The 24,938-nt window shown below is 42.0% G+C and overlaps 2 protein-coding genes and 1 pseudogene across 2 annotated transcripts; 2 read left to right on the top strand and 1 right to left on the bottom strand.

Annotated features, from left to right (window-relative positions):
* Nucleotides 1-632: 632 nt before the first annotated feature.
* Nucleotides 633-4,423, top strand: LOC103990513 (deSI-like protein At4g17486). The gene is given in 6 exon segments (XM_009409686.3): nt 633-898; nt 1,110-1,407; nt 2,024-2,235; nt 2,441-2,728; nt 3,822-4,009; nt 4,011-4,423. Coding segments are annotated over 5 exon segments (849 nt in total). The 5' UTR covers nt 633-898; nt 1,110-1,339; the 3' UTR covers nt 4,104-4,423.
* A 3-nt stretch (nt 4,424-4,426) lies between these two features.
* On the bottom strand, nt 4,427-6,424 carry LOC135629609 (homeobox-leucine zipper protein HOX12-like). Its single transcript, XM_065137197.1, has 4 exons — nt 6,225-6,424; nt 5,834-6,141; nt 5,519-5,765; nt 4,427-5,246 (listed from the first exon to the last, which is right to left on the bottom strand). Exons 1-4 carry the CDS (start codon nt 6,328-6,330, stop codon nt 5,176-5,178), a joined length of 732 nt encoding a protein of 243 aa, XP_064993269.1. The 5' UTR covers nt 6,331-6,424; the 3' UTR covers nt 4,427-5,175.
* An 8,402-nt stretch (nt 6,425-14,826) lies between these two features.
* Nucleotides 14,827-23,134, top strand: LOC135629007 (dolichyl-diphosphooligosaccharide--protein glycosyltransferase 48 kDa subunit-like; annotated as a pseudogene).
* Nucleotides 23,135-24,938: the final 1,804 nt, after the last annotated feature.

The raw sequence follows: 24,938 nt of genomic DNA, 5'->3' as shown, positions 1-24,938 counted from the left end.
TTCATGTTACAAAAAGGCATTCCTATGTGTCATTGTTTCTACTCTCAAGTAAATGTTGATTTTATATTTATTGTCTTAGTAAGTCTTAACTGTGGAGAGTTTATTGCTATCTCAGAGTTTGTGGCGTTCAACTCCGCAGTACGTTTGACCGGTAAGGATGGTTGGAAACCTTTAAAGGAAGTTGATGTTGTGGTAGTCGCTGTTGCCGTGCGCTTCATGTCAGATTAAATGGACAGAAAAGAACTTATTATCCAACAGTTTAATTTATATGAAAAAGATATAGAAAAGAGGGTTTAACTATGTGAATAAAGAAAATTAAAATGTAAATCATGATTCAAATTATTCGGATAATAATATTAAGATAAATTAAATGGGATGTATGCACGAACACCGCACATTGGCAACTGCGGATGACTTAGAACCAATAAATATTAATTTAATCCCACTTGGAATCAGAAAAGGAGGTCTCTTTCCGCTGGCATTTCTCATTATTAAATTCACCAATAAAAAAGCATTACTATTATTATTATTATTATTAAATTCAGGACAAGCAATAATGATTTGTTTTACTCCTTTTTAATTAATTAATTAATTAAAGAGAATAGTGGCAGAGAGGGACTCGCTGTGGAGAAAGCTGTGTCAGCTCCAAATCCTGTGAGATTTCTCTATCTCTCCCTTTCCATCTCTCTAGCGTCTGATATCTCCCATTCCAGTGCATTGTCCGTTCTTTGCTTCTCTTTGTGGATTCTTTCTTTGTCCGTCCGTGTTTTTTTGGTTGGTTTTTGAGGAGAGAGTTGGACCAGTTGGTGGTGTCCTCTTTGCCCATCGAAATGGCCGTTCTCCATGTAGCCGGCGGTGGCCTCCTCCGTTGCTGAGTCGGGTCTCCTTGGAGAGGAGGGTAAGTTCTCTCTCTCTCTCTCTCTCTCTCTCTCTGCTGAAGGTAATCGTCTCTCTAAGTAAAAAGTGGTTCTCGGACAGCCGTATGCTTAAAAGTTTGATTTTTTTCGTTTTGGGGGGTTTGGGGGGAATAAATCAGTACAAGCATGAAGCTGAATCTTATTTACATAGGATTCTCTGGACCTCACAGCAATGTGGTACTTCTTTATCAGGTGAAGCGCAGGGAGGACTTGTTTGTCCTCTTCCGCTTCCTCCCTCCCGAAATGAATCTGTGACCGAGACTGCTTTTCTTGAACGGATGAATGTGTTTCGAGTTTTATTTTAAGATTTGGCTCTTCATCAGTCTCCTCTTCTCAGAAATGTGCGTTGACTGCCGGTTTGTTGGCTGTATCTGAGTCTGTTCGAAGATTTCCAGACATCTTGTGGTAATATTTCCATCTTGATGCTTCTTTCACCGCCTCGAGATTGCACCTTTTCGACAAAAGAGAATGAAGAAGAAAGATCAGGGAGGTAGATCCACAATTATTTATCAATCTATCTTGATGACTTCCTCTCATCCACCGGCCATGTATGGATTTTCTCGAGTGGTACTCTCAAATGTTGCATACAAGCGGCGTTTCTGTTAATCTCTGTTCCAACAATAGATCTTTTTGTTTCCAGTTGCTGGAGAGTTTAATATGTTGCTACAATCTCATGAAATGTTAGATTCACACTACTGTTTAGTATTTTTAATGCCAGTTTGTTTGTTTAGTGGTTTTGCCACAGACACTTTGGATTGCACGAGTCTGTTCTAAGAGGAAGATGCAGTCTTGTATTGATTCTTGGGTTGCTCATAAGGGTTTCTCCTTGGATCTTGCGTTAGGCCCATGCCATGCTTGTTGTTGCCTTTTACATGTTATGCCAAGTATCTGATTTAGTTTATTCAAAGATAAAAGAACTAGTTTGATTCGGATATTTTGCAGTCATCAGTGATTTTTCTTTTTCAAAATAAAGGATCTGATGTGATGTGATATGTTCTCCATTCACCACTGCATGTTGTATGTTTCTAGAGTTTCTTTGCTCGTATTTGTTTCTATTATGTGCTGAGAAGGTTTGCTGACTGATTCTTTTCTTTTCAAACTTGAAGGAAGATGAAGTTGACTTCAAAGGAATGGAAGTCTCTCATGTCTCTTTGTTTGCGTGGGAAACCTTCCATCCCTTTCTGTATCTTCCCCAAGGTTCGTTCGGCTAGCCACTCTCCAGGTAGCGCACCAGTTTATCTGAACGTATATGATTTGACACTGATGAATGGTTACATGTACTGGGTAGGCCTTGGGGTATTTCACACAGGGATCGAAGGTGCTGTTATCCGCTCCTTGTTTGTTTAGTTATAACATAAATGATTTCCCACTAAATTCTGTGATTTCCTTTTTGGTTGTTCCTTCTGATTCAACAGAAGTTACTCTTGACCATTAAGTCTCATGAAACAACTACCAATAATATTCTCTGTCAACTGATATTTAATTAGTTACACTTGTTAATTTATCTGTTAATGTGCTTGTAGTACACGGTGTTGAATATGCATTTGGAGCGCATGACTACCCAACAAGCGGGGTCTTTGAAGTTGAGCCTCATCAATGTCCGGGATTCAAGTTTAGGAAATCGATATTGATGGGTACAACTTGTTTAGATCCACGACAAGTTAGAGAGTTTGTGGAGGTACAGTCTGTAAACTACAATGGAGATAGTTACCATTTGATCGTGAAGAACTGCAACCATTTCTGTGAGGACATCATTTATAAGTTGACCGGCAATTCAATTCCAAAATGGGTGAATCGTCTTGCGAGGATAGGTATGTATCTTCTTGATTTCACACTTTTATCTGTACTTTGTGTAATTATAAAATGTAAAATGGTTTGCGATATGTCATGGACGACTTCACCATATTTCTCTACCGCTCAAGCATATTTTTTCTGCATCTTCGGTGTATCGGTATTCAATTACTAATTTGCGTGATCAACCATATATGCAGCAAAAATTCTTGCAGCAATTAGGGAAATGGATTGGAAGAAATTGGGTTTTCTCTGATAAGTTTATGACTCAAATTTTTCTCTGTAATTTAGAAGAAAGAGTCCACCTCTTTTGAACACTTGACAGAGCCACAACCAACATGCCAAGTGAAACACGAAACGGTTACCCATTGGAGTCTTCCTTGCAGGAATTTTGATGGAACTGGTCTACTCGAGTAATTTGTTGGAGATTACCGCAGCAGAGCTGATATTGATCCCTGTGGCTTCTCTTTAGTGAAATCCTTTTAGATTTTTAGCCACTATTTCATGGCACCTGTTCATGGGAAGAGTTCCATAAATTTTGATATATTTAAAGACATACTCTCTTGATTAAGTAGCCAGAGCGGATTTTCGTTCCTTGAACATAATTACAGCTAATGAGAGACTCTTACCAAAATTTTTAGCCAATTTCTCTGACATATTTCACATACATAATCTTTACCTGTTCCTCCGCAGATATCTCAGGGCATAGAAATAAGGTGAACAGATATCTCAGCAAACGAGGTGCTGAAGGTTTCATCAGGGCAAAGAGGGCTTATGCTCCCTAAGTTTAATACTTCAATATACTGTTTCGAGAGTGCCTACAAAGTTCAAAGGATTTTCTATTATATGTACCCTTAACATCTTACCATCTAAAAGTTCGACATTTATTTAAAGTGTTTGAACCCATAACTTAGATCCGGATTCTATGGGCAGTCTACCATGATCAGTCTTTCAATGTAATTTCTATCTTGTGTTATATTCTCTTATTCTTTACTTTGTAACATCATCACTCTGAGTAATCATAATTCACTGATGTGGTGTCAGCTTATTCTTAGTTCTATCTTAGCAGTTACTCAGAACAAGTCACCATTAGGTTGAGTGCATATTGTGCAGGCTCCTTCTGCAATTGCCTTCTTCCTGAGGCTTCCAAGATAGCAGCAGCTCCCGAAGACCCCGATTCACCAACCAAGGACGGCGAGAAAAGGAGACTTAGAACTGCTTTCAGTTGCTTATCTTCAATTTCCATGCGTCCAAGACACTTGTCCACACCTTCGGTTTTCTTGCCTTCTTTAAAAGGGTGTTTTTCCACCATGGCAGTTCAGGAGGTCCACCGCCCTTCCTTTCAAGGATCATGATGATCAAAATTGTGACTACATCCAAAGAAAAGATCAATAGATGTTTCAGAAATTCTTCTCTCTGCTCGGAAGGTTTTCATGATGATAGGAGCTGAACATAAAAGGCGGAGAACCCCTAAAATATAGTGTTTGCTCTGTTATCGGTGTTGTTTCAACCGTAAAAGCCGACTCTCCTCAGGTTGAGCAAATGACCTTTGTGTAACTCCTCCTGTGTTGTGTTTGAACATTTTGAAATGCATGTATTTTGTCACAGCAGTACCAAGTTTTTGTCATCAGCTGCTGTTCCCCAAAATTCCAAACCTTCTCGTGTTGTATCTGTACAGCTCTTTTCCTCATAAGCTACTTGGTGTTCTGGATTAATTTGGCTTTGAGATACAAATGCTGTTTGAGCTTAAGCATTCGTGTGTTGCTTGAGATGTGGATGAGCAAATTCTTGGATTCAGGAAGCTCTGTGCCAGTCATTAGATCGGCAGAATCTTTCAGTGGATTGTCATACCAAAGGCAGTAGAACCCTGTAACCTGCTTAGGTTCACAGGGCATGCCATCGCCATTAATCGAACTATATCTTCTTTAAGAGCCCGTAAATGAGCACTTCTCTGGCATGAGTGAATGAGATGGGAGTTGAGACCTGAATGGCATTCCACAATCTACAAGCACATTTCTGCACATAATGCTGCAGCAGCAGCAGAGTCTCATGCGTCGCCATTTCCGGGTAAAGGAAGCATCATCACATGGAGGAAGGCACAGATGGGCGACTGACTTGATCTCTTTGTCGCCCAGATTATGGAAAAGATGGATAAGGTTGAGTTCCGAAGCACTCGTTGGCTGGCAGAAGAAGAAAGAGCATGAGTTAAAACGCTGTCCCCCACACGAAGGCAGCTCATGTGCACTCGCCTTCTCCGGCAACTCGGATAGCCTGTGGCGTCGAGTAAAGGCAGAGATCAGAAGAGCGAGCGTGAGACAAAGATCAAAAAGCCCGGCCGCAACACATGGCATTCCCCTCAACGTGACTGGCTGTTTCTCTGTTGGAAGGCAGCAACGCCCACTGCAAAACCTTCCATCTTTCCCTTTGTCTCTTCCATTCTTTTCAGTACAGAAAGGCCATGACAGCATCAACTCAGGAACAGGCAGTGGTTGCAGAAAGCTCCATTTTCTAGTTTACATGGCCGACTTCTGTTCGTGACTGCGGTAAGCAATGAAGTGGCAGTAAACTAAGAGTGAATGTACAGCTTTGTTGCTTAACACTGATCACCACCTTCTACAACAGTAAACAAGAAGAAGAAGAAGAAGAAGAAGGGAAAGAAGAGAAACAATTACAGGGCAACATCTGCTAGCTATATCATACAACAAAAGTAGACCCCAAAACTGGACATTTCTGTGACTGTTAGTGAGAGAATGGGCTTTGGGGAAGACTAGTAATTTACATGGATTAATCACATAAGGCAGTTTACATACCATAGAAATATGCCCACTCCATCATGGAGTTGTTGAATTCGTACTCCTGTATGTACATCAGCTCAGCTTCCTTCTCGGCCGCTCCGAAGTCTGCAACTACTGGCTGGTAAGTCAAAGTTGATGAGCTGGGACTGCCAATGACCTCGCCGCTGCCACCGTTGCCGCCGACGACACCTCCATTTGCCACAAGGGAAAGCTTCCTGATCTCTTCTTCGGCTTCGAGAAGCTTATCTTTCAGCTTCAGCACCTGCCATCATTCGGTTCAGCCGGTGCGATCCAGCATTGGAAGGTGGCTGGGAATTCGAGATCATGTACCTCGGTCTCCAGGTGGCACTTCTCGACGACGGTGGCGTCGTGGATGGACTTGAGCTTGAGATAGGCCTCCTCCACCTGCTTGCTCTTGTGCCGCGCCCGGCGGTTCTGGAACCAAACGGCGACCTGCTTGGGGTCGAGGCCGAGCTCGGCGGCCAGGTGAACCTTCCTCTCGAACTCCAGCTTCTTCTCCTCCCCGAAGCTCGTCTCCAAGAACCTCACCTGCTCGTCGCTCAGCCGCCTCTTCTTCGCGTCGCCTTCCGCCCCCTCGCCCTTCGTCCTCTTCCTCCTCCGACGCACCCTCGTCTCTCCTACCATCGGTAACACAAGCATTAGATAGGAAGTCACGGGAAGAGTGCGAGGAATGAACGGATGAACGAATGAATGGACTAACCCTGAGGCATCTGAGGGTGGAGTTCGGAGGCGAGGAGAAAGGATACGCGCATCTTCTCCTCCTCGTGGCTCATCCCAACCTCGGAGATCATCTCATTGTTCACCATCTCCTATAATGCTCTCTTCCACTGCCCTTCGGTGTTGACTTCAAGAACAGCAACGGCAGTCTTCCTCGACACTCTACGTGAGGAGAAGGAAGGGGGAACTGTTCGACGCCATGGCTACTGTCTCGAGGCTTTTTGTAAGAGACGGCGAACTCGAATGCCCCTAAACCATGATAGAATCTACATAAATGCCATTTCTAGAACACCAGGCGGGCCCCTCTCTCATGTTGACGAAATTACCCCTCCATATGGCCCGGATTCACGTGTCGGATGCGCAGCTGCTCCGAACGTGTCGTGCATAGAAATCATGCGACAAGGGCAATTTCAGAAATTTTACTGTTCTAATATTTTTAATAATATTATCATTATATTGTTTTCCTATATGAGGTGTCGAGCATGGAATTTTTCTTTTCCCTATATGTTTTCTTAATCGTTTTGATAGGGAAAATAATTAGGTAAATATTAAATTATTCACTTTTCACCCGGGCGATGACATGCGTGAAGAACTCATGCAACACACACCAGTTGCAGTGTGCATTAATCTTTTACAACGAGACTTATTCGTGTAGTTTTTTTTTTTTTGAATGAGTCATCTATTGTAAGCAACTTATCTCCCATCGTCAATCATGATTTCAAAAAGACATACACATATGTCTCGAATAACTAGGCTACCTCTGGATGCTCGGCATAGGGCATTAATCCATTTCCTTATCTATAGATGTCTGGCATAAGAGATAATTCATTACTTATCCCAAACAAGCTCCAGTCCTAATAAACGGTGCTCTCTCAACTGTCCTTCCCTTACGCTTCCCTCAGATAAGCGTGCTCTACATAAATGAGCCTTTACACTACATAAGGGGCCCCTTGACGAACCGTCAACCGCACTTCATCGATTGCCTAGGTATAAAAGCCAGTCCCAAAGCTTAAAGGGGTAAACATCTCTATTATTTTCACTTCCAACTAATTTTATCATCAGGTGAGTCTGGTCAGAAACATCCATCGACAATGATTGCTTGTGCAGAGACCTCGACGAGGTTAAGAAACACCTTGGGACGACACCAAATCTACCTTTGGCGAGATTTTGCTATAGGTTTTCTGCACACCTTGGGATCTTGCTAATCGGATCCGCTCCCCACTCCACTGTCCTCTCATGACCTCCTATGAATTTTCTGGATAAGCTTGAACCTTCGAGATCCAACCAAGCTACAACTACCTCATGATAAACGACATTAAGGCAACACCACCTTTAAAGTCAGGTAAGCTTCAATTTTTGAGTCCATAGATATTGAACGGAGATATCTTATATGTGCCTCAACATGTTAATCATCCAATTATTTTGAAGTTTGAAATTAATTTTGGCAATTTTTATGATCAACATGCAAATAAAATGGAATTCCTTAACATTATAATGTCAAATATGAGAAAAAAAAAATAGAGGTTAAATAGTCAATCCAAACTTTAGCTACTAGAGATTTAAGTTTGGGATCAATCAGTCAAATGCAGATGCAGTACATGGATAGATGCTTATCCTAAGATAGGCAGATTATTAGATTTCCTTGTATTATAAACGGAGTTGATACTTTGTAGCCAAAGACAGTCTACTTGGTGAATTAAATTGGTAAAACTCATACTATATTAATGGTTTTGACTGATACGATAATATTGCAGCTGAAAGTTGAAATGGTTAGATGAAGGCAGGATGCTGAAGTGAGTAGAGTGCTTGAGAAAGTGGAGTCAAGTGCACTGGTTAATGTAATTGTGATGATGATGCCAAGAAACATATAGCGCCGTGTTGATCAGCTCATCTTGATGGAGATTAAGTAGGTGGCAAAGTACCCAAACATGTCCTAAAGTGTTTCTTTAAACACCATCACATGACAAAGAAGTGATTGATTAAGATGACAACTCGAAGACTGCTTGCTCGGCCACCCCCATCACAGACACAGCCGAAGCTAGCTGGTGTTCCAACTCCAAGAACAAGGAGCAGGTTGGCAGATAAGTTAAAAGATGCAATGGGGGCGGAGAAAAAGGTGGAGGGGGGAGACTTGGAGTCGACGGGCACTCGAGATGGGCACATGGGGAGCACCATGGAGGCTTTTAACACTTGTCGCCATGGCTGGGAATGGACCTCCCTCCCCACTTGTCGCCACCTCCTGCCTCCACAACCATGCTCGCTGCTGCATGCAGCCTGTGTGTGTGTGTGTGTGTGTGTGTGTTTGATGATTCGCATCCCATTCCTTCATTAATTATGGTGACTGTGACTTTGATGATGGTGAGATTCGTTGGAGCTCATGCATGGAGGATGAAGAAGCAGCGTCACATTACGTAGGAAAGCTTACGTGAGGCGTCGCATGGCATGTGTATTGCGCAGAATAGTCTGCACGTAGATTCCATGCAATGAACCGAGACAAGGCAGCACCGAACGCAAGAAAGGAGACTGGAAAGCTGGGAAGGTTGGCTGTACCCTTTTCCCTCTCTCAGCAGTTCTTATCCTCTTCACATATTATTTCTGTTCACCGTCCTTTGAATTCCTTCCCTGCATCGTCATTCTTTGCACTTGTTATCCTCTAAAATCTATTATCTCGAGCCACCATTATTTGCTGTTGTCTTTCCCTGCTCTGCCACTTCGAGCAATTCTTATCCTCTTAGCCTAATATCTCCACACACTTTCCATGGCATTCCGCCTTTCTGCCACTTCGAGCACTGCCTCCTTGAGCAGTTCTTATCCTCTCAACCTAATACAACCTTTGCCTTTGCTGGGCTGGCTTCGTGCAACCTTGGAAATGCTTGTCTCTTGCTTCATATGGACTTCAGCTGGCCACGTTTATTGATGTTTTCGCTTTACTCTACGGGGACTAAGCAATGTACAACTGCAGCTCTTCCTTTGTTTTCTTGTGGTTGCTGATGGTGTCGGCATGAGCCAGGGTGTGGGAGTGGTCGACACGCTGGGTACTGTTCTTGACTTGGATTTGATGGTCCCGAAGGATCAGAAGATGACGATGCCATGAAAAGGGTGTTGGTGGTGGCCTCCCCATGTTGCGGGTGGAGAAAAGTCGCAGCGATCGGTGCAATGGTGTTGGTGGAGGCGGCAATGTGTCAACCCACCGTTGGCCTCTACATCACATTCTTTGCCTTGTGGACTGACACGACGAAGCACTGCTCATGTGTGCGTCCCCCTCATGCATGTAGTCAGTGGGCGAGACCAAGATGGAGCTTCGAGGACACTTCCCTCGAGTTGTCTTCATGATGTTGTTGGAAGAACTCCATCTATTGATTGGTCGATGCAAGAGTGATACCCGTTTTCCTTGTTCACTACATTGGAGCCTGGACGTAACCTACGCTCCTGGTCAAAATGGAGAACAGTAGTTTCATGCTCCAAGAAGATGAGCCATTGGTGTTGAGAGAGAGAAGAAGAAGATTGATTGAGTGTGAAGGAATTGTAGCAGTGTATAATAAATATCATGATGCTTTTTGTATTGGATTCCCTTTCACATGCAAAGCCCAAACACCTCATTTTTGCCGAGGGTTAAGTCCTTAAACAAAGCTTGTTATGCTTATCCCAGACATTTGTAGTCACTGTTTCCCAATTTCCAACTTTGGGATGCCATGCCAAAGTAAGCACCAAACATTGAATAATGACCCACCAAATCACAAAGTCCAAACTTTATTACCACATCAATGGCTACCAACAAAAGCAATCAGTGCACCTAATCCTACCCCTGCAAGCATCATGATCAAGTTGCTCGATTCTTTATCCTAAACAAAACCCATGCTCCTCGGGAAACACACACAATTAACCACCAATATATCTTGTTGGTAATCAAATCCATATATTTACATGTTTTTATCTTAAGGTTTATCATGATCATTCATTTTTTCTTGGAGTTCCTCCAATTGTGCCATGATTTATGCCACTTTTTAGGGATGAGGATCGGTGCCAAAGTCGAGGAGAACCGATTTAGGTGTTTGATTACATTGTCTGATTGCACCTAAACCCTAACTCCACCTCCATCACCAAGGCAAGGTGAGCTTGCTGGTTGGGGACCATGGAACGCACGCAAAGTAGAGAGATAAAGAGAGAGAGAGAGAGTGTGTGTGTGTCCTTTTTATTGTTACTGCAGATTCTTAGCAGCAAAGTCGAGGCCATGGGAGGGATAAATTAATGAACAGGTGATGGATTCTATGCTTAATCACGATGAGAGAAGCATTAAGAATGGTGATCATGGATTGTGGGATCGAAACGTGGCCATCAGCTGATCTCATTTGAATCGGAGGCTTTGCACAGATTCCAAGCTGTCACTTCCGTGGTTTTGTGGGGAGGAGTAGTTTAATCGGAGCTGCAGTTGCCGCGCTTGGCCTTTTTCTTATGGCCATGTCAACACAAGGACAAATGGATGGTGCGCTGCTGCTGCTGCTGCTGCTGCTGCTGCTGTCTTCTTTCCCTAAGAATCGGGTTCTTCTCGGTCACATCTCAGTTCCGAGAGCTTGCTTTCACAGATGTGTTTGAAGTCGACACGCCTTGAGAAACAAGTAGTGTGATTTCTACTTCTAAACAGGTACTGCATGCAGCAAACTTTCAGCTGCTTGCATTCCAAGAAATTCTACTGCTGACACTGTGAAGGATAGCATCAGAACTGACCATTTCAATGCGAAGCAGATAGCTGAGACGTGTTTGCTACCAACCTGTAAATGGCTGTCATGGGGGGAAGTGAAGCATTCGAATATGCTTCCATCGTAAATTCTCTTTCCTAAGAAGAGTACTGTTTCATTTGACCGCTCTCTCGAAGCTGGACTGCCAAAGTGATCACCATGGCACTGCAAATTGCTGAGCTTTGTGAAGGTATTAACTTGTTGAGATGACAGGGGGTACACTGAAATGGACGATGAAGTGGACTTGCAGCTTCCATCTCAGCTATATGTTTCTTACATTGATTTTTCATGTCATGATCATTAAGACTCTTCAGCACCATTCTACATTGTGCACTTGAAGCAGGCCTTACCTGTTGATGCAGACATCCACAAAAGCTTCGGGATTGATCAGAAACAGAGGAAACCATTTCTAATTACAACTTCCTTCACAGCTTTCTAAAACTGCTAAATCTAATGAAACAAAAAAGAAAGTTGCATCAATCACAAGCAGTTCTCAATCTGGTGTTGAAGTATCAAAACTTTTGGAACCATTTACAATCACAAACAGCCTCATTTTCAAGAAGCCACTCACAGCATTACTAGCTGAACTCACATTAGCAAATGCAAGCTTATCTGAGGCAATGAAATATGTAACTTTCCACGAAGAAGATAAGACTAGCATTCATGTATTATGTGATGTAATCGAGATTAGATCCATAAAGAAATCAATCTTGTTTACAGTTTTTGGCACATTGATATCACAAGTGTAGCTTCCTCAAGTTTCACATCCTGCACTGGCACATCTCCACTTGAAGCAACTAAGATACGATACGATCGCGACATCATTTTGCGATTTCTTGCGACTCCGAAGGTTTATCAATGGCAATTGCCACTGATTTTTGACTCATCGGCAATTGCCACTGATTCAGAACACCATGATCGAAGCAACGAAAGAATCGGTATCGATGCATCATAATTCAGCAATTCTTGCAAGTGAACTAAACATCGATAACTCAGCAGACTTAGCATTCAGCGCATGAGGATGAAACCAGGAATCACAGAGAACAAACACCTGAGATATTTCACTTTGACACCATGCCTAGCGTTCCCAATTGGAGCTCAAGATCATCCAAACTGACATTATGAATCCTCTCTCCCTGCCTAGGCTTCACTTTCCTCCTCCCGAATTCAAATTCCCTGCCCCCCTTCCCTCTCTCCGACACCTCTCCTAGTGGACAAGTTACCGCATTCGATGAAGTGGCAAATGGGTTGACAAAGTTGTAGGTTGGAGATGCTGGAGCTGTCATCTGGAAGTTGATCCACCCGCTTGATCCAACTGATTCATCACCTTCAGATGTTGTATCAGCTTCAGTGTACAGAGAACTGAGAGAAGAGAAGAGTTAGACGAAGCTTCAACCCAGTGAATGCATCAAAATGCTTTCCCTTTATTTTTGTTTCTGAAATCTCTGATCAGCCCAGAAATTGTCTTTTAACATGAGATGTTTTTGTTTTCTTTCTGTTTCATGAAACATTCATCAGCTTAAATGACCTCAAGGTTTACTTTCAAGTGATATGTTCTGCAACTTTCTCTTCTCCCTAAAGCAAGATGGAGAGTGGGAAAGAAGAGATACACACTCGGAGTGATGTTCTGAGCATTACTAAAATCAAAGGGAAAGAGAATTATGGCAGTGGAGACATAAACTTCGAGAATCCAAACTTTAATCGTGGCTTGAATGAGTTCCTCTAGCAACCAAAGAGGAGAAACATAACTAAAGATCTATTTTGTAACAGATAGAACACAAATTAGCTTTCAAATAAAAATATTGAACTCACAAAACACATTAAATAGGATCTGTAAAGGATGAGATCAGTCCATCTTGCATGATTCCAGACGAAGGCTCGTCAAGATCAGAATTTGAGTTCATTTTCATCGACAAAATCACAACTTGTGTGATCTCAGATGATTGTCGACCTTCACAGCCACTACTGATCTCTTGTAATCCAACAGCTTAAAAGAGAGACCAGGGGAAGAAGAAAAGAAGGGGAAAAAAGAGCGAAGAGATAGAGACCTTGCGGTAGGTGGTGCCGTCGTCTTCGACGACCCACCCGGCCTCGCGGCAGAGGGCCTCGAGGACCTCGTTACTGTCACAGCCCGGTCAAAATCTTGGTGGCGTCGCCCTCCGCCGCCGCTCCCGTCGCTTGTTGTTCTCCCTCTCCTTCCACGTCGGCAGCCGCCCGCTTCCCGAAGTCATCCCTCTCCTCTCCTCTCCCCCTCCCCACCCACCACCCGGCCTCAAAATTGCACCTTTCCCTCGTTCACCCTCTGTTCCAGCCCCTCCCTCTCCATTTCACCTCCCAAAATCCTTCTTTTTAGCCATGCAACGCTCCTTGGTGCGAGACGAGTGCAGGAACTTGGCGAAACGGTCAGCCTCTTCTCCTTCTCTCCTCGGACGCAGGAGTCTGCTGAGACCGCTCACGAGAAAGAAAAAGTGCGGTCTTCTTTTATTGCAAGGAGATTAAACAGATCGACACGGACTACTCAGCTGCTCTCTCAAATGCTTCTTTCGAGAGAGCTTAGATTTCTCTTCGTTTTACCCAGGTTGGAAGAACGTTAAACCGATCGATTCCCCCACAAAAGGAAAAAGATTAGTCGATGCTCCGGAGGCCATTAATGGAGGTCTGTTCGTTGTTGGATGAGAAGATTAAACCGAGGCATCTGAAGAACTGTATGGAGTCACTGAGTTGCACAAAATTATTCGGAGTTCTTCCATGGATTAGCACAAAATTATTGTTGCATGAGAGGATTACAACGGAGGCATTTGCAGAAACATGTGGAGCATCAACTGGCTTCAATTCCCTCTTTTAGCATCATTATTGTGGCACAATCTAACATCTTCCTTCCAAATAAGTCAACATGGAGATCAATCACAGTCTTCCTTTTTATGATTGTTGGTCTGCTCTGCCTTATGCTTGTCAGGTAGAAAATGCTACGGATTTAGGGAGTGGAAACTGATGCCACCACCAATACATTCAAATAGATCTTTAGTTGATAATTGGAATTTATAATTGATATGTGGACAGAATTGGTTAAAAAAAAGTTTAATTTCTTCACATATTCAAATGGATGAAGTTTTCACAAAAGTCTTTTTTTTTGTTTTATTACTTTTTTACAAGACAGTGCCTCTCTTCATGTTTTCAAAAAAAAAATCCTTTATTCCTCATAATTTCTGAAATATTCCTCCATAAAATAATTGGTTCATAGGATGAATTGATATAATCTTATATAATAAGATTTACATGTTACATATTTTGAGTTTTTAGAAAGCTTATGAAAACATTAGAAGTCTATTTAAATATATAAAAATTAACTCAAAATTCAATAGAAATCAACTCATATAATAAGTGGTTTTAGAAACAATAATAACTTTTTGACTTTTATTTTTATTACAATGTTTTTGAATAAATTTTAAATAAATAAAAATATTTTTTAAGTTTATTTTGAAATATATTATAATTGAGAAATTAATTCGATTTATATTTGAATATAGTAAAAATAAATATGGATTAAAAATATAAAAAACACATACCTCTAGAAAAAAAAGAATCCAAAAAGGGAGTTGTTTTGGTATCAGAATTGAAATTTTATTAAGGATTATGAGTTGCTTTCATCAGTGAAATTTCTTTCATCAAATAAGCAAAATTGCATATATCTAAATTTTAGTTTACCAAATATATCCCTGCAGAAGCTGCATATATACATCAATACCCTGTAGCGATAGACGGCGTATCACGGCCGTACACCTCAGTCGCGTCAATTGATGTTTGCTGTGTGAAAGAAACCAGCCGATTTCTGAGCCGTCCGGTTCGTAACTGACGACCGGTTTTTGGCGAGTCTTCCGTTTGCCGTCGCCTCCGCAGAACCCTAGTGGCAGCCGGCGGCAATGGCGAAGCTTTACCCCGCCCCCCCTCTCTGCCATCGTCCTCGTCCTCTTGGCCTCCAGACTCTGCCTTCCTTGCGACGCCTTCTCCGCTGACCGTCTTACAGATCGGCGGCTCCTCGTCCTGGTCGACGACCTTGCTGTCCGGTCCTCCCACTCCCGATTCTTCTCCTCCCTCCGGTCCCGAGGGTACGAGCTCGACTTCAAGCTCGCCGATGACCCGTCTCTCGCGCGCTCCGCCGGTACGGGCAGTACCTCTACGACGGCCTCATCCTCTTCTCACCGTCCGTCCAACGTAAATAACCCTCACTCTGTTTGATTTTTGGTCAAGCACTACAATTTTTCTTCATCTTTGGCATCAGATGCGAGGCGAATTGCGTAAAATTTTTGAAATCTGTGTAGGTTTTGGTGGATCGCTGGACCTAGCGGCGGTTCTGGATTTCGTTGACGCGGGGCATGATTTGATTTTGGCGGCAGACTCCTCTGCTTCCGACTTGATGCGGGAGATCGCGACCGACTGTGGGGTCGATTTCGATGAGGCAAGTTGACACACACATGAACATGAGGTACTTCTTTTTGTTTGGTCATCTATATCTTGATTTCTGTTCAGGACGCCACTGCCATGGTTATTGATCACACTAGCTATGCAGTCTCTGAGACAGAAGGTGACCATACGTTGATTTCTTCTGATGATTTCATCAAGTCCGATGTGATTCTGGGTGACAGGATGATCGAGGTAAAATAGTTTGTTTCTCTCCTTGTGTGGGTATTTGGACATTCTGTTTTCAGTTTTAGATGATGAAAAGGAAGCAATATATCTTGACTTCTTGACTAAATGATACTAAGATCGCGGAAGCGTTTCATTTGTTTTTGGTGATGAGGCACACAACACTGATACGAGGGCTACATAAAAGGCTGCATTTCATCACCTTTTGTTAGTAACTTTGGAATGCACCTTCTGTTTGTTCTATTTAAATCTTAAGGCTTTTATAGCATGCTTATTAAAATCTTTTATCACAATTTTTTCATTTTGTTTCCTGTGAGTACCTCAAATTAAATCCCCAGTCACATTTGACAATCCTCTTTAGATATATTTTATAAGTGGTTAAATAAATTTCCTGCTATACTTTTTTTTTCCGTATCCTTCTCTATCTGTATTATCCAAATCTGTGCACCTTGATAAATTACTTTAGCCCTCTTTTCACCGTTCAAAGCTTGAAACATTAAGCATTAGTAGATGCAGTTGTTGCTATTGAGATCTTAGTTTGTCTAATATATTATTTTGGTATCACAATACAAATATCTCACCTTAACCATTGTGCTCCAGATGCATAGGTGCACCTCATCTGGACTTATGATGATGTCTTGTCCCTGTGATCACAGTACATGATTCAAACTACAAGAACAAGCATGAGCAATATATGGTTAAAAAAAAATCAAAGAAAATCCAAGTCAAATATCATTCTTCTGGAATCCATCATAGAAATAACTCAATAATCAAGTCCACATACAAAAAAAAATTATGGTGCCCAGCAACATTGCTTATCTTTTGTGTTTTTGGACTAGTAAAAAGTAAAGAGTATAATACTAGTAAAACACATGTTTGATAGTCTTTTTTTTTATTACTTTCAGAAAGTACTTGTATAAGATTCCAACATTTTAGTACTAGAAGCTGTCTACTATAAAAATTTATAAAAACAAAATATTTGTTCTGTTGAGAAAGTTTGGATATTGGTGTTTTTTTGGTCTATGTCCAACAAGGTGGTGAGGAGAAATTAGATTGGCAAATTGGATCTCTTGTTTGCAGACCTTTTCCAAAATATGTGAACATGTTTTAGTTCTGTGCTTACCAAACATTTAGCACAATTGTTTCTGATTTAGTTCAACATATACCCAACAATTCAGCAAAAGAATATGTTAGATGCCTAAACCCTCAACCCTGAACCATGATCCTAAATTCAAAACCATGTTTCTGATGTATTCCCCAGTCTCCACATGTACATCTACAAATCCATGTTAGATGCTTGTCCTTGGGATTTTTGGGTAGGACCTGATGGTCAGTGCCCACCGAAGGCATATAAAGATTTGGATGGTCATCATATGGTATGTTTTTGCTGGTAGGAGGAATCTTTTTTGAGGGATGAAGAAGTTTACAACAAGAAATTATAGTAAAACTCATGAGATAATACAAAGAAGTTTAAAGCTACTAGCGTACTATCAGATTACACTAAGTCAACATGGTGCATTAATAGGTCTTTTTTCTCCTCAAGCCTCGTGGGAAGGCTCAGTTAAAAGATGCAGATGCAAAATGCATTATGAAATTCCATGCAGTCCAATGAAGTTCCTCGGTGAAGTTTGCTTTCCAGCTGGTGGTCCATCTTCAGATTTCCTCTTGAGCCTGTGGTATAATTTCTTTTGTGATGGTGGATGATATAATGATGTGTTTGCTTTGTAAGATGCTCTAAGACACTAAAATAGTGCGTAATATAGCTTATTGCCCATTATTAATCAATGACCAGCTGGCTGCTTCTTTTTTAATTACTTAACATCATTATTCTTCACTATGTTCTCTGTCTCTGACACTTTTTATTGCACAGGGTCCTGTTTTCTTCCGAGGCATTGGCCACTCACTACATGCTGTTAATAGCTTGGTAAAATCTTCCTATTTTCTTTTGCTGTTTCCAGTTCAATGACTTTAGTATATCACTGGTTTTATTTGTCAGTTTACCTTGTTAATAGCAATTACCATTTACTGAGCCAGAAAGTATGCTCCAGGTGTTGAAAGTTCTTTCTGCCTCTCCTGCTGCATATTCTGCAAATCCATCGGCAAAGCTTTCACGGCCTTCCTCACTTACAGGATCTGCAATATCATTAGTTTCTATAGTGCAGGTAGTAACGTGCTTCAGTTTATTGCTAACTGATGTATTACTTGTCCTCCAACTATGGCGTTCTGAGTAACTGAACTATTATGTTATATCACTTTCACAGATTTAGGTGTCATTTTTTCGCTATATTCATTCTTTCTGATCTAAGTTTTTTGGAAGCAAAATTTTCTCCAATCTATGCCAGTATATTTTGTAGTTATAGTAACCTAGGTTCATGTGATTTCTAGCAGTATATTCAAAGCTTCTGTAGTTTTGGATGAACGGAAAGGTATTGCCCCAATGATTTGGAAAGAGCTACAGTGTTGAAGCAGTAAAAAACTACACGTAGTATACACAGTATGCAGCTACATATTTTGTTCAGATATAAATAGTTAGAAAAATTGTTAATAATGTATAATTCAGTTTGGATTTAGGGATGAATTGAAATTTTAAATAATAAATAATAAATAATGCTATTATCAGATTTCAGAATTTATTTTTGAATGGAATGCTGTTATACTTGTATAAAGACATATGTAATAAGTCACAAGAAAAAGGTAAGAGGCTTAGGAAATTGGTACTCTTACTGAAAAAAAGTAATGAGAAGAAGGATCTTGTGCAGTTACTGAAATTGGTACATATTTGGCAGTCAATTGTATATTAATAGTTTAATACCACTGCCAAATATTGTTATTGTGAAGTCAGATAACTTCAAAAAATTGACTGGTTTTTGTGTTGCAAAGTCATGATTGCCTCTGGCCATGTGTTATGTGTCAACATAAACTGCATTTTGGAGCACCAATGCCACATTTTCTGCCTAAACCCTAAACAAGTAATCTGGGATGTTTCCATAAACCACTACCAGTTCTACAGTAGACCTTTGAGGTTTATTTTGTTCTGGGGAAATAACAGCAAATATCCTTAATGCTACTAAATTCTCTGTAACTTCTCCCCTGCTTTTGTTAATTAGAACTCCTCTAAACAACAACATAGAAAAAGATTGCTCTGGCAGCAGATCTATGAACTTGTATTTCAATGTTAAGCACAATTAGGAATATATCCAACACAACTAACTCAATGCATGAGGTAGGAACCACAACCACCAAAAGCTGTCATTCAGTCGAAAAATGTTTCAGCTTCAAATATCTAATGCTTGATTCTCACTTTATTATATCTTATGCATTAATTTCTTTAGCAATTTAATCAAAAATATATATTTTACATATTGTTATTATTTGAGAGATTAATTTAATCTCTGCTCACCTTTTTTATTTGATCCGCAGGCAAGAAATAATGCTCGTGTTTTGATCACTGGTTCTTTAGATATGTTCAGCAATCGGTAAATCACTGTCTCTTAGTTCTAATGTTCTTATAATTTATTCTAACAAATTAATGTTGGTTGCATCAGCTTTTTCAAATCTCGTGTGCAGCAAGCTGGAAGCTCTATCAAGTAAGTGTTCTTTATTTGTACAACTCCTTATCTGTTTTGTTACTAAACTAATTCCAATTTAACTTAGACTTGTATATGAAAACCTTTGCTGGCTTTCTTATCTAAAGATCATTATTATTGAAAATGTTTGGTCATTTGCTCACTGTCATAGTTATACTGTTAAGAGGAAAAGAAACTCTCTCTTTCTCTCTCATTACACTTTCTCCTTTGAAGTCGTAAATTTCAAACAATTATTTTAGACTATTTATTCAACATCATTCTATTGTGAGGAAAACCTGTTGAAACTTTTCACATAGCTTCCCTTCATATAGTTTTTCTCCACACCTGACTCCACTTCTGACTGTGGACATGTGATCATGATGATCCTCTTCCATTTTTATTGCAACATTAGATAGATATGGTCCTTCTTGTGTAAATTTTCTATATAGATTGGCAAGTTTTCTTTCCGAGAATTTTGAAAAATGTTGGATCAATTGGCTGCAAAGGTAGTTTTAAACATTTAAGAAACTGTCTAAGGGGAACTTTGCCTTGCTGTCGCAGGCATAGTCTGGCAATGAACAATTTGTCACAGAGATTAGCAAATGGGTCTTCCACGAAAGGGGCCATCTCAAGGTGAAGGATTTTAGAAACTTAGTTAATCACCGTCCACAGATTTTCACTCGTAATTTGCTGAATGAAATCAACATGTAGTTGGAAAGTTGATGTGATTTTATTAAATATTGTTATGGAAGTGAAATTATTTTTATTTAAGCATTCATTGCCAACTGCTGTATATATATGCAGGCTGTTAATTTGCACCATCACAAAGTTGGAGAAACAAGTGAGCCATCTATGTACCGGATTAATGATGATTTGGTAATTGTTTTGTAGCCACAAATGTTGGTGTTCTGAGCATGAATATAGGGAATAATAAACAGGTTGTTGCTTGCGTATTTTTTCTAAATGAAATTTTGGTGAAGGAATATTCTGTTGAAATCTATGAATGGTCTGGTTCAAGCTGGGAACCATACCTAGCAGATGATGTGCAAGTTCAGTTTTATATGATGAGCCCCTATGTATTGAAAACCTTGTCCACTGACCAGAAGGTACATTTCAGTTTCAAAATTGTCTAATTGTGATCTTCAAATATCTTGCAGACAGTAAATACTTCAGTTTCCTAAATCCTTGTGGTTCTTGTTGCAGGGCTTATATTCAACTTCATTCAAGGTTCCTGATGTCTATGGTGTATTCCAGTTTAAGCTGGATTACCAAAAGCTTGGATACACAAGCCTATCACTTTGAAAACAGGTGTGATGTCTCCGTAGTTGGTAGTTTCTTACTGGATTACCAAAAGCTTGGATACACAAGCCTATCACTTTCAAAACATGTGTGTGCTTTCTTCAGAGTCAGTAGTTTTTTACACTGATACTGGATTTGGGTCACGTTGTGCTTTTCTACACTGATACTGGATTTGGGTCATATTGTGGTTACTTTTATATTCAGTGGTATAATCACTGCATTGATTATAGCTCTTTTCCCTATGCATCAGAAACATAACTTGGTTAAATGACCCAAAGAATGTGATCAGTCCCATGGCAAATAGTGGCTCTGATTGGCAGATGGACTAGACTATGAACTAGTTAGATCACTTGTGCACTTGTGAACAGGAATTTGTTTTGAAACACTGTAAACAAACACAGACTTTTGTCAGCTAGGTTTTTTATTGATAGGGTCATTCAGTTCCTGCAGAACTTACTTTTTAACTATTCTGATAAGGGGTAGGGCTATGTGGAGAGGAAAGTTTTTTTATGATAAATTTAATTATATTTTGATAAGGGGTAGGGCTATGTGGAGAGCAAAAGCTACTAGAGCCACATCAGGCTTGTAGATAAATTTAATTATATTTTGTTCCCAATATAGATAAACAGACCTAATCAAATTTAAATTGTTCTTTTGCAGATACCTGTCCAACCTTTCCGGCACAATGAGTATGAGAGATTCATAACAACTGCTTTTCCATACTACGGAGCATCATTCTCAACTGAGTTCCCTATGTAACTCTTTGTTTTGCTTTTTAGCAAATCAGAACAATAATGCTAACAACACAGCTAGCAAAAATGACTTTGTCAATGCATGGCATTGCGTCTTTTATGTCCCATTCCAGAGTTTTTATCTTATGCATGTATGATGTATAAGAAACTAATGTAGAAAATGGCAAGTATGCCTCACATATAAATTTTTTTTTTCTTTTTTTCTGACAGATGGTGGGATTTTTCGTAGTCACCATTTTTTACCTCTACAACAAGTAGATGTGACCGCCGGTGATGGATTTGTGAACCTGTGTCGAAGATTGAGTGGGCTTGAAGAAATTCTGGGTAGCAGATTTAATGCCCAAATTGGTTGTTGCACTATTCAAAGATCTAAGTTATTTAAGACCATTGGATCTAGGACTTGCCAACATTCTTGTCTTCACTGAATTGGAGTCAGCATTAGGGATCATAAAAATGTCAACTCTATGGGTTCAGGGTTAAGAGGTAGAGCTTGGCAAAAAATAGAAAATGATGTATTTTCCTCCTAGTAAAATATTACATGAACCTTTTATCCAATAACAAGAGCGTTGGCAGCAATGCTACATAAGCTTTTTTGTTGTCAATAATGGTCAAGTGGTGGGAGAGAAGACTTTCTTTGAAGTTGTGATTGGATTCATGTGTTCAGTGGGACATGATATGATCATCCGAACTAATGCCACGTTACAGAGTTAAGATGTATCACTGATGTTTCTGAACCTTGATATCAGGTGTCTCCATTCTAGGTAGATTCTTCTGAACCTTGATGGTCTTGCAAGCATTGGAGGAGAACGTTGTATGCATTAAAGCATCCAACTCCAATACTGACTTGACAGGAGGTTTATGATCATTGTGTACCTGTTTGATTCCATTAAAGCGATTTCATCATTGATAGAAAAAAAAAAAAAGGAGTCTCTTTGGTTTTATGTTTAGTAACTTTTTTTTCTTGAAATGATCTTACTCCTATTTTCCTCGTGTTATACCTCCAGTGCAGAGATCATATATGGTGTGTAGCACTAGGGCAAGAGAGGATGAAGAGGCGTCGAGAAAAAGGATGATGCAGTGCATGAGGATTGTTCTACTCAGGTTTGTTTCTGCTACGTGACAAAACACTCATTATTGATTGGACTTTACTTTTGTCGAAAGCCTATCATTTGGTTTCTTATTAAGATGAGCAAATGCCAAATTTGGATGATTTGGAAGTGGGTGGTATGATTGTTTATGCGCAGTGGAACTTGGAATTCCTTAATACGATTTGACTGCGGTCTTCATGCCAAACAAATATGGCATCGAAACCATAGACGACATCTTTGTTTGTTGGCCGTGGGCATATTTGTAGATTCTGATGAGCTCTCTCATCACAATCAAATCACTGTCGTCGTCGTCGTCCAGCCAATCTTTTTGGCTGTTTTCTCTTTCAACTCTTTGCTTGTACGAAATTGATGAGATTTGGTGTTGATATCTCACGTTTCTCATGCAGGCATCCCAAGATGATGATGATGCATGATGATGGTGCCTCCACGACCAAACCGACTCATCTTGCAATTGCTGATGGCGAAACACTAGGACGATTCACTTTCATCGTTCCGAAGCAGGTAAACATCGTCGAGGCTAATTGGTTGGTCTTTACGTGACGTCAACTCTTTCCTTCTAAAACGCAGCTTCTTGGAACGATATCGCACCGGCGATGATAAAGCGATCCGACGGCCTGCTAAATCCTCGGAAGATTCGCTATAATTATCACGCGGAGGAGGAGGAGGAGGAGGAGCACGCGTGGTATCAGCTCCACCATCGAACCTCCCTGGGTAGTCTGGTCCGGGACGAACCGGTCAAAGGTTCGGTGATTTCATAACCTCCAGCTTAATAAATGATATAAATATATATATATATATATATATATATATATATATATATATTTAATAGTTTAATAAATATCTAATCAGAGGAGTATTTTTTTTAGAAATTAAAAAATATAGCTTCGTAGTTAAATTGGAATATTATCGATAAGAACTGTTGGTGTAAACAACTTTTCTAGCCGTGGCCTCGGGGCCGACGTGGCTTGTTCGGGGGTCCGAATGGCGGGGATCTTGCGTGGCGTCCCTCGAGGTCTCCCGGCGGCCAAGCACGGTGGTTCGAGTCGGGACGTCGGGTCGGTAGGTCGGGTCAGGAGGAAGCTCCGCCGCAGCGCCGGGAAGAGGCGACACCGTCTCACACCTGCACACAAGTCGGGCCGGGAGCTCGGCCCGACCCCTCCGACGATCAAGTTAGCGATGTGGAGAGGGTTTTGGAGGAAGAGATGCTTCCGAGTGTGTTGTGCTTGTGTTCCTCCCCCTTGTTCGTATAGAACTCTAGGGTATTTATAGATGAGTTTGATGTTACCTGATATGGCTGCCTGTAGGAGCAGGATCGTACCTTCGATGGCGTCTGACATTGCCACTGGGGTTGCGTGGAGAACCGGCTGTCGTAGGGTATGGGCAAGCCTCGGTCGACGTCCTCCTCTGCCTCGGCTGAGCGCGCGGGGTCAGATGGTGGAGTCATTGACTGGGAGCGGGTGATGCTGGCGCATATCAAGTTGGCGTTAATGCTCATTTCCTCGGGCAGTGTGTCGTCCAGGCATGGCTGACGTCATGATGTGTCACATCGCCATTTTTACCCTTATCATATTCCCCCCCCCGAAAGGAGCTATGCGTCGGTTGCTGTACAAGGGGAGTCCGATGCGTGGCTTCTGTCTTCAGGCGAGCGGGCCGTGCGGATGCGATCTCGGGAAACATGGAGCCGAGGAGCACGACGCAAGCGGGCTAGCCGCGCAAGTGTGTCTCGGGAGGGCACAGAGCCGAAGGGCCGAGGAGCACGAGGCAGGCGGGCTGGCCGCGCCGGCGTGGACTCGGGCACCATGCGGCTGAGGTGTTCAGCGCAGGCAGACTGTGGCCACGCGGACGCCGCTCAGGCGGGCAGGCTGCGCTGAGGTGGGCTCGGCGGTGTGGCCGAGGAGCTCGACGTAGGCAGGCTAGCCGCGCAGGCGTGTCTCGGAGAGTATGGAGCCGAGGGGCACGACGCAGGCGAGCTGGTCGTGCTGGTGTGTCTCGGGAACATGGAGCCAAGGAGCACGACGCAGGCGGACTGGCCGCGCAGGTGTGTCTCGGGGATGATGGGGGCGAGGAGCACGACGCAGGCGGGCAGGCCGCGCAGGTGTGGTCTCGGGCATCATGCTGCCGAGGAGCACAACGCAGGCGAGCAGATCGCGTAGGCGTGGTCGCGAGGGCCATGCGTCCGAGTGGCACGACGCAGGCGGGCAGGACGCGCGGACGTGGTCTCGGGCACCATGCGGCCGAGTAGCATGACACAAGCGGATAGGCCGCGCCGAGGTGGATCTCGGCAGTGTGTGGCCGAGGTGCTCGGCGCAGGCAGGCTGCGACCGAGGGGCACCGCTCAGGCACGCAGGCCGCGCTGAGGTGGACTCGGGCCGTCTACGACCGAGCTGTGCGAATGCAAAAGGAGGGGGTTAGGCCGAAGCTAACCGTGAGCCAAAAGGCGGTCAGGTAAACATGGAGCCTTTGCTTGGAAGAGATTGAGGCAGGGGCTAGATTCCTTACACGAGGATTACACCGGATAGCAACCGCGGGTGCTCGACCGTTGCTACGGAGCCCGTCGCCCAAAGTCACTCCTCCTCCTTGCGGTCGCCCAA

This window comes from Musa acuminata, chromosome BXJ3-1, assembly GCF_036884655.1.
Source record: "Musa acuminata AAA Group cultivar baxijiao chromosome BXJ3-1, Cavendish_Baxijiao_AAA, whole genome shotgun sequence".
NCBI classification, from domain to species: Eukaryota; Viridiplantae; Streptophyta; class Magnoliopsida; order Zingiberales; family Musaceae; genus Musa; species Musa acuminata.
Note: the sequence above shows the minus strand (reverse complement) of the source record. Positions and strands in the feature narration are given on the sequence as shown.

Bases quoted from the DNA above. Each gene is read 5' to 3' on its own strand.
- LOC135629609 (XM_065137197.1), bottom strand. From the start codon at position 6,330: ATGGTGAACAATGAGATGATCTCCGAGGTTGGGATGAGCCACGAGGAG. The intron at 5,766-5,833 runs GTACATGATCTC...GAATGATGGCAG, and splicing joins AGTGCCACCTGGAGACCGAG to GTGCTGAAGCTGAAAGATAA. The intron at 5,247-5,518 runs GTATGTAAACTG...TGCTTACCGCAG, and splicing joins GGAGTGGGCATATTTCTATG to TCACGAACAGAAGTCGGCCA.